The following is an 8,828-nucleotide window of genomic DNA, read 5'->3' as shown; positions in this document are numbered from 1 at the left end:
GGCTCTGATTGTCCCAAAATTGTTCCACTAGTCTTCTACTGTTGTCCTTTTCTGTAGTTGTCCGGTATCCGGTGACTTGTCGTGTAGTCCTGAACAGAACTACAGAGTTTATTCTCCTTCCATTCACTCTGGAAAATGCTTATTTGAAGACAGGCTAGCCAACCGTGTCGATGGTTCCCAGTGGGGTGATGAGAATAGCGTACCTCGGTGGTTTGAGCAGAGTAGTAGAATGGTCCCACTTCGCTTTGCTTTCTAGATTCTTTACCTCAGGACAGCTGATCAGCCGTACCAGTGATTGTCCGGGAGGTGACTTTCTCGTGTTGAGATTCAAAGTTTATACCACTCTAAACGTGCAGCTGCAGCGCTACGTCTCTCTGGTATGTTAATTCTGAATCAATCATTTTATACAGTTTGTTCAAAATAGCAGTTCCCTCAGGCTGACACGCTCTCTTAACTCACTCCAGGGGGTGGTGACTACTTACTGTGCACAGTTATAGAAACAATTTCCTCTTATAGTTTCTCAAATCACATCCATCTCTTAACAAACACTTTCCACATTTTTTATATTTCATGCACAACGCATCAGATGGAAACTTCACACATGTAAAGGGTATACTTTCCAAGTTACCGTATGTCCTTTAACATGTTTTTATGACATCACAAAATAACAGCCAAAACTACATTAGTGTTCTTTAGATCGCCTCTGACCATTCCTCACGTTTTATGTTGGAAATATTGATCTAGTTTTCACTTTTGAATGTGTTAGAATTTCAGCGGGAAAAAGTTTTCATAAAACAAGCATATTCCTTGGGTGAATTTGGAGAGAGAGAACTGAATGTTCTGTCCTTGATTTACAACAGGGTGTGAGTTGTTAACTCCCACCAGTTCCCTCCTCCCCCCCTCTGCGGGTGAGAGGGGGTCTGGTTGCAGTCATTCATTGCAAACCTGATCTGACCTATTTGGATCCTGACAGGACAGTATTGACAACACAATAACAACATGGGAGTTAATTTGCAGTGTGACCAATTGAAAAATCCTATCAGATTTTGGAACCAGTCCTAGTGGACTCCTATGGGATGTCATCCTTTAAGATCCTATAGGATTCCAATACAAGAATCCAATAGAACTTTCCCATCACATTTTGGAACCTGTCCTATTAGCTTATCTAATACAAATGTACGCTGTTGGGTGTAGTTTAAAGTAGTATAATGCATATCCAGTGCATGCACATTCTTTCAAGCTTTTTGTCATTCATCTGCATATTGTGACTTTAAACAGTATATTTAGGCTTTTATATTAAGTGAAATGATACAACCACAATATGAAAATATTAAAAGGAGAACTGCATTGACCTCGAAAGACTACAATGACCTTGAACTACTCTGAAATTAATTCTAGGCAATATATTTAGGAGTATACTGCATGGCTCACTAATCTCTGAGCGCTTGATTTAGGTGGTGTGACACTCATGCAGGTGTGTGACACTCATGCATGGGGCGTCAGGTAGCCTGGCGGATAGGAGCATTGGGCCAGTAACTGAAAGGTTGCTAGATTGAATCCCCGAGCTGCTCTTGAACAAGTCAGTTAACCCCCAGCAACAACTGCTACCCTGGCACAGACAATTCAGAGGAGTTGGATTAAATGCAGCATACATGGCATCCCCCTTTCTGCTTTCCCTGTTGGAGGTTCCAGATGTAGTCGTTGGCAAAGTTCATAATCTGAGTCATGGCGTTCAGGATCAGGATGTCCATGTCGTTATCCAGCACCCCCTCCTCATGGTAGTTCTTCACAGGCAGGATGCAGTTCATGGGAATGCCCACCTCATTACTGCAGATCTGCATCTGAGAAACGTTGGAGTCAAAAAGGACTTTTGCTTTATCTGAGTGAGCAGGACTTTTGATTTACCTTAGTGAGGACTTTTGCGTTATCTGAGTCATTAACGGATAAATAACTTAAAAWTTTTACGTGACTTCAGGATGGCATGCACTGTAAAATATGACTTACTTTTTCTTTTATTGCCTTGCTGGTGTACATCTTCTTCACATCCATCTCCACCAGGGGGCAAGCCTTGTCTGGCATGGTCATGACAACAACTTGAGCTATTCCTGTTGTAAAAATGATTGAATGGAAGGGCTAAGCTATAGGTAACACTGTTCCATGTGAAAGTGAAAATTCAAGAGCTATCTTCAGACAAGGGCCACTTCATTAATACAGAAAGACACAATGAAACAGAGGGGTTGGAAGAGCTCACCCAATTCACTGGCTTTTTCTCTGACCTTCCTCATCTTGACTATGACGTCATTTGACATGAGAGAGATTTTGTCTGCAGCAACGACACTCACCAGACAGTGAACCTTGTCACTTGACCTGGGCTTCTTAATGTATTCCGCACTTTCATCAGTTAATGCAAAGCAAGGATTGAACTGGCCCAAGAAAAGAGAAGACTGGTCAGACAGGACTTTTCTGTTTAAAACTATTACTCATTTGCTTTGTTAAATTAGGCATTTAAGAATAAGATTATTTAGCTGTTGTTGGTAGAATGAGCAGGACCATCGGCATAGTTTGTTGGGTTAAGGAAGGCTACATTTACAGTGTAATATTATTGGAATCTATTATTTATTTGTTTGTTTAAATTAGGCATTGAAGAAAGAGATACTAGGTTCTGGTAGAAAGCAGCACTACTGGCATTGTTTGTTGGGTCATTTAAAGTCTAGTATTATTTGCATGTGTATACATTTGTGTATGCTGGTTTACCTTGTAACCCTCTGGTATATGGCCCTTCAGAGCATTGATGAGGTCTTCAGGTTGCATCCCGTTGTCTTGTGCCTCCAGACCCATGACATCATTGAATGCAAAGGGCAGACGTTTATCTCCATCTTTAATGTAGTGTGTATCGTACTGAAAATAAACATTTTTTAAAACATACTCATAGCAGGTGTTCATATACAAAGGTATGCTAGGGATCCATTTTTTATCCATTAATAGGGTTTTGTGATCAGTGGCATTACATTCCTAATTTATAGTAACTTACTCTCTTGGTGAAGCTTGTGCCAGAGGCAGCTGCTACCAGGGCATTATGTGCTGATCGTCCTTGGAAGACATTGTTGACGGAGTTGACGAAGCTGGACTTCCCTGCTCCGACTGGTCCATGTAGCAGGCATCTCAGCTGCCTCATGTCAGGATCACTCAGTTTAAAGTTCCTCAGTGCAGCCACCATGGTGTCTCTCTTTTGTTTACTGTCAGGTGAAGAGTTACAACGAAGGATATGGAAAAATTAGGATATTAGGAAGATTTTCTTAATGTTTTGTGCACTCTTTGTATATATATATATATTGTGTCCTCTGTTGTCCATATTTGGTCAGACCATACTTACTCCCAATTTTGCTCCCTCCATGGACTGTCAAATTCTGTGACACATGGGAATGCATTTTGATTAAATGTACTTCCAATTCCCATATTTCTGTTTGTTTCACCAACTAGCCACTACAATAAATCATTGTTAAGACAGTAAATTAGAGTATTGTCAAGACAGTGAATTAGAGTATTGTCAACTAGATATATGCATTTTTCACAGGGGTAAGTGTGCTGCTAACAGCTAGCCTCCTCACTGTCCAACTGCTGATTCGAACAAGCGAGGCTCTGCTTCGCAAAACACACATGGCGGTCCTTTCTTGACAATGTTACCAACGGGTGGCACCAGCCACGACATTTCAAGCTATCTGTGGAGTGAGCTTATGGCACATTCTTACCTCTGTTACACATGCCTTTTGACTTTTGTCAATGCATGCACTAAAACAGAGTATACAGATCAGGCTTTAATTGTATTTTAACTGAAATGTCTCATGCTGTTCCCACAGTAAGTCATATCTCTTACCCTTATTTGGTGGCGTACTTTCTGCATTACCCATGACTGCTTTTCAGAGGAATAAAATTCAAATACAATTTGAGTTAAATAGTGTATGTCATGTCTATTTCATGTCACTGACCATAACACCACCTGGAGTTTGCTAAATGGCATTGGAACTCGGATTGAAACCGGTRCTATGGTCATAATGGCACAGAAATATAGGTATTTGGCCACGTACACGAGCGGTGGGTTTGGCCTTCGTAAATACCTCATCCTTTTGTCAAATATGGTGGTGGATCTTTTATGTTATGGGCATATTTTGCTTCCACTGGTCATTGGGCCCTTGTTAAGGTCAACTGCATCATAAACTTTACCAAGTACCAGGACATTTTTGCCAAAAACCTGGTTGCCTCTGCCAGGAGGATGAAACTTGGCCGCAAATGTATCTTCCAGAAAGATAATAGCCCCAAGCACCCATCAAAATCCAAAAATAAATGGTTAATTGACCACAAAAATCAACATTTTGCAATGGCCATCTCAGTCTCCGGACTTGAACCCCATTGAAAACCTGTGCTTTGAAATGAAGAGGACAATCCATAAGCGCATACAAAGAATTTCAAGGATCTGGAAAGATTCTGTTTGGAGGAATGGTCTAGATCCCTCTCAATGTGTTCTCCAAACTCATGAAACATTTTGGAAAAAGGTTCAATGTTGTTATCCTCGCAAGGGGAGGGTGCTGAAGTATCAAAACAGGGGATCCAATAATTGTGACCAGTGTATTTTCTACTTGTTAAACAAAATATTTTTCACTGAGCAATTGTACTAGTATAAAATATAATTTTTTTCTACAATTCAATTTACGGTATAGCTCAGTATTTGTGATATTTAATTCATACTGTCTTTTTTGCCCCTATTTATCAAGGGATCCAATAATTCAGGACCGCACTGTATATTTATTTAACCTTTATTTAACTAGGCAAGTCAGTTAAGAACAAATTCTTATTTACAATGACGGCCTAGGAACACCTGCCGCCCCTAATGGTCTGTATATTTTAATTTTAATTTTTTTATTTCACCTTTATTTAACCAGGTAGGCTAGTTGAGAACAAGTTCTCATTTGCAACTGCGACCTGGCCAAGATAAAGCAAAGCAGTGTGAACAGACAACACAGAGTTACACATGGAGTAAACAATAAACAAGTCAATAACATGGTAGAAAAAAAAGAGAATCTATATACAATGTGTGCAAAAGGCATGAGGTAGGCAATAAATCGAATAATTACAATTTAGCAGATTAACACTGGGAAGTGATAAATAATCATGATGATCATGTGAAGAAGAGATACTCGATGTGTCACAGAGTGAAAAGTAAATAATAAACATGCAGTCAGATGGGATGAGGTGAGGTTTGTAAATATTGTGGTTGGGTAGTTTTACAGCAGATGGGACTATGTAATGCGTGCTAGGGGTGGATGATTGGATAGTGTAGCTGTTGGGATGAATTTTTTGAAGTTGTTGAGAGGGAGATAACAGTCTCGCAAATGTCAGGAGATTTTTTTGCAATTCGGTTGACGATTCCAGGTGAGGTCAGCAGAGAACTGGAAGGAAAATGGTCCAATGGGTTTTGTGCTTAGGGATGATAGTGAGATATACCATGCTGGAGCGCGTGTTGCGGGTGGGTCGTAGGCATCGTGAAGTTGGATCTGGAGATCAGGAGAGGCGGCCTAGAATTCTACGGGTAGCATTGGGCCGTTTGTGTATGTGATTGGAGCGAAGTGGGTCTGAACGCTGGTTAGGACGAACATCAGTTGTCAGAGCGAGGGCAGCCGACTAGGGATACGTTGTCAGTGGTTTCGGTGGATCGTTAAGGTGCTTTAGTAGACAAAACGAATGAGCTGTTGATCTTGAAACTGGCAAGTGACAGTTTTGGGTGAGTTAGGATGTTGGAAGCTATTTTGTAGCTGAAATCAGCGAGTTCGAGGATCGTAGAATAGTCCAGATTTTTAAACTAGGGGTTAATTTGGCGCGTGAGTGAAGGAGGCTTATGTTTTGCGGAATAAGAAAGCGATTCTTAGCTGTTGATTTTGGATTAGGAGATGTTGGGTATGAGTTGGAGGAGAGTTTGCAGTCTACAAGCAGTCATAGAGTATTATACTGATGTCACTATTTATTCTAGGTATCGGACAACGGGACAGGTCAGGGTGGTGATGCCTAGTCGGTTGGAGGCGTCATGTAGCAGAGACGTTGCGGAGTGAGCAGGAGGAACAGGTTTGTGAAAAAAGTCATGCATTTAGGGTTTGTTACTAGTCGATGGTTGTAAAAGAGAAGTTGGAGGCACGGAAGGAGTGTTGTATGGATTGAGCTCTGTGTTGAGGTTAGTAGCACAGCTCGTCAGGGAGATAGTCCGGAAGTATAGGAGGAGGTCGTGCGTTGCGTAGAGTGGGTATCAAGGGAATGCCGCCAGCAAGAAGCAACATTGATGATGTATACAGAGAAATAGTCGGCCCGAGAATTGAACCCTGTGTACCCCCATAGAGATGCCAGAGGACCGGACAACATGCCCTCCGATTTGACACACTGAATCTCTGTCTGCAAAGTAGTTGGTGAACCAGGCAAGCAGTCATTAGAAAAACCGAGCTACTGAGTCTGCCGATAAGAATATGGTGATTGACAGAGTCGAAAGCCTTGGCCAGGTCGATAAGACGGCTGCACAGTAATGGTCTATTGCGATGCGGTTATGATATCGTTTAGTACCTTGAGCGTGGCTGAGGTCACCCATGACCGGCTCGGAACCGGATTGCACAGCGGAAAGGGTAGGTGGATTGAGATGGTCAGATGGCTGTTGTTGACTTGCTTTCGAAGAACCCTTAGATAGGCAGGGAGGATGATATAGGTGTGATACAGTTTGGGTCCAGGGTGTCTCCCCCTATTGAAAGGGGATGACGCGGCAGCTTTCAAATCCTTGGATCTCAGATGATAACAGGAGAGGTGAACAGGCTGGTGTAGGGGTGCGACAATGGCGGCGGACAGTTTAGAAATAGGGGGTCCAGATTGTCAAGCCCAGCTGCATTTGTATGGGTCCAGTGTTTTCCAGCTCTTTCAGAACATCTGCATATTGGATTTGGGTAAAGGAGAAGCTGGGGAGGCTTGGGCGATAGCAGCGGGGGGGGGCGGGCTGTTGCCAAGGTTGGAATCGCCAGGAGGAAGCATGGCCAGCCATTGAGAATGCTTGTTGAAGTTTCGATTATCAGAGATTTATCGTGGTGACCGTGTACCTACCTCAGTGCAGTGGGCAGCTGGAGGAGGTGCTCTTGTTCTCCATGGACTTTACAGTATCCCAGAACTTTTTGGAGTTATGAGCTACGATGAAATTTCTGCTTGAAAAAGCTGGCCTTTGCTTTCCTGATGACTGCGTGTATTGTTCCTGACTTCCCTGAACGTTGCATTATCGCGGGGCCTTTCTGATGTCAGTTGCATTGCACAGGATGTTTTTGTGCTGGTCGAGGGCAGTCAGGTCTGGAGTGAACCAAGGGCTATATCTGTTCTTGTGTCTGCATTTTTTGAACGGAGCATGCTTGTCTATATATGGTGAAAGTACATTTAAAGAATGACCAGGCATCCTCAACTGACGGAATGAGGTAATATCCTTCAGGTACCCGGGCCAGGTCGATTAGAAAGGCCTGCTCGCAGAAGTGTTTTAGGGAGCTTGAACGTGATGAGGGGTGGCTCAGTTTGAACCGCGGACCGTGGCGAGGATACAGGCAATGAGGCAAGTGATCGCTGAGATCTTGATTGAAGACAGCAGAGGTGTATTTTGGAGGGAAGGTTGGTCAGGATAATGTCTATTAGGGTGCCCATGTTTAGGGATTTAGGGTTGTACTGGTGGGTTCCTTGATGATATTATGTTGAGATTGAGGAGTTCAAGCTTGGATTGTAGGACTGCCGGGGTGTGTTAAGCATATATACACCAGTTTAGGTCAATAAGAAACAAAATCTGAAGTAGATGGGGAGCGATCAAATTCACAGATGGTGTACGGGCAGCAGCTGGGTTGAGGGGGTCGGTGAGGCCAGGGCAACAGTGAGAGACTTATTTCTGGGGAGATTAATTTTTAAAATTTAAAGTTTCGAACTGTTTGGGTATATGACTGGAAGTATAAGAACTTTGCGCTATCTCTGCAGTAGATTGCAACTCCACTTTGGCAGTTCTATCTTGACGGAAAGTGTTATAGTTGGGTATGGAAATCTCAGAATTTTTGGTGGCCTTCCTAACCAGGATTCGGACACGGCAAGGACATCAGGATTGGAGAGTGTGCTAAAGGGTGAGTAAGCAAACTTAGGGGAGAGGCTTCTGATGTTGACATGCATGAGGCCAAGGTTTTTTCGATCGCAGAAGTCAACAAATGAGGTGACTGGGACATGCAGGGCCTGGGTTACCTCCACATCACCCGAGGAACAGAGGAGTAGTAGGATGAGGGTGCGGCTAAAGGCTATCAAAACTGGTCGTAGAGCGTTGGGGACAAAGAATAAAGGAGCAATTTTGGGCGTGGTAGAAATAGTTCTGGGCATAAATGTGCAGACAGGGGTATGGTGGGGCGTGGGTACAGCGGAGCAAGCCCAGGCACTGGGTGATGATAAGAGAGGTTGTATCTCTGGACATGCTGGTTTCAATGGGTGAGGTCACCGCATGTGTGGGGGGTGGGCAAAGGAGGTATCAGAGGTACGGAGAGTGGAACTACAGGGTCCATTGCAAACCAAAACAATGATAATGATAACTAGCCTGAACACAGTATGCAAGGCATATTGATATTTGAGAGAGACATACAATAAGGCATAAAGTGATTGCAGGTCTTGATTGGGAGAGCTAGCTAAACAACAAGGTAAAAAAACAGCAATAACAGGTGCTAGTCTAACACAGCAACAACAGGTAAAAATGGCGACGACTAGCAGAGAGGGTCGGATTAACTACACACAGATCCTGAGTT

At 43.1% G+C, this 8,828-nt stretch overlaps 1 protein-coding gene across 1 annotated transcript; it reads right to left on the bottom strand.

Annotated features, from left to right (window-relative positions):
• Nucleotides 1–1,347: 1,347 nt before the first annotated feature.
• Nucleotides 1,348–3,430, bottom strand: LOC111970737 (interferon-induced protein 44-like). Its single transcript, XM_023997505.1, has 6 exons — nt 3,374–3,430; nt 3,009–3,236; nt 2,755–2,956; nt 2,252–2,423; nt 2,005–2,105; nt 1,348–1,841 (listed from the first exon to the last, which is right to left on the bottom strand). Exons 2-6 carry the CDS (start codon nt 3,215–3,217, stop codon nt 1,638–1,640), a joined length of 888 nt encoding a protein of 295 aa, XP_023853273.1. The 5' UTR covers nt 3,218–3,236; nt 3,374–3,430; the 3' UTR covers nt 1,348–1,637.
• Nucleotides 3,431–8,828: the final 5,398 nt, after the last annotated feature.

Source organism: Salvelinus sp. IW2-2015, linkage group LG11, assembly GCF_002910315.2.
Source record: "Salvelinus sp. IW2-2015 linkage group LG11, ASM291031v2, whole genome shotgun sequence".
NCBI classification, from domain to species: domain Eukaryota; kingdom Metazoa; phylum Chordata; class Actinopteri; order Salmoniformes; family Salmonidae; genus Salvelinus; species Salvelinus sp. IW2-2015.
Note: the sequence above shows the minus strand (reverse complement) of the source record. Positions and strands in the feature narration are given on the sequence as shown.

Bases quoted from the DNA above. Each gene is read 5' to 3' on its own strand.
- LOC111970737 (XM_023997505.1), bottom strand. From the start codon at position 3,217: ATGGTGGCTGCACTGAGGAACTTTAAACTGAGTGATCCTGACATGAGG. The intron at 2,106-2,251 runs GTGAGCTCTTCC...TTTTTACAACAG, and splicing joins AGAAAAAGCCAGTGAATTGG to GAATAGCTCAAGTTGTTGTC. The intron at 1,842-2,004 runs GTAAGTCATATT...AACGTTTCTCAG, and splicing joins GCAAGGCAATAAAAGAAAAA to ATGCAGATCTGCAGTAATGA.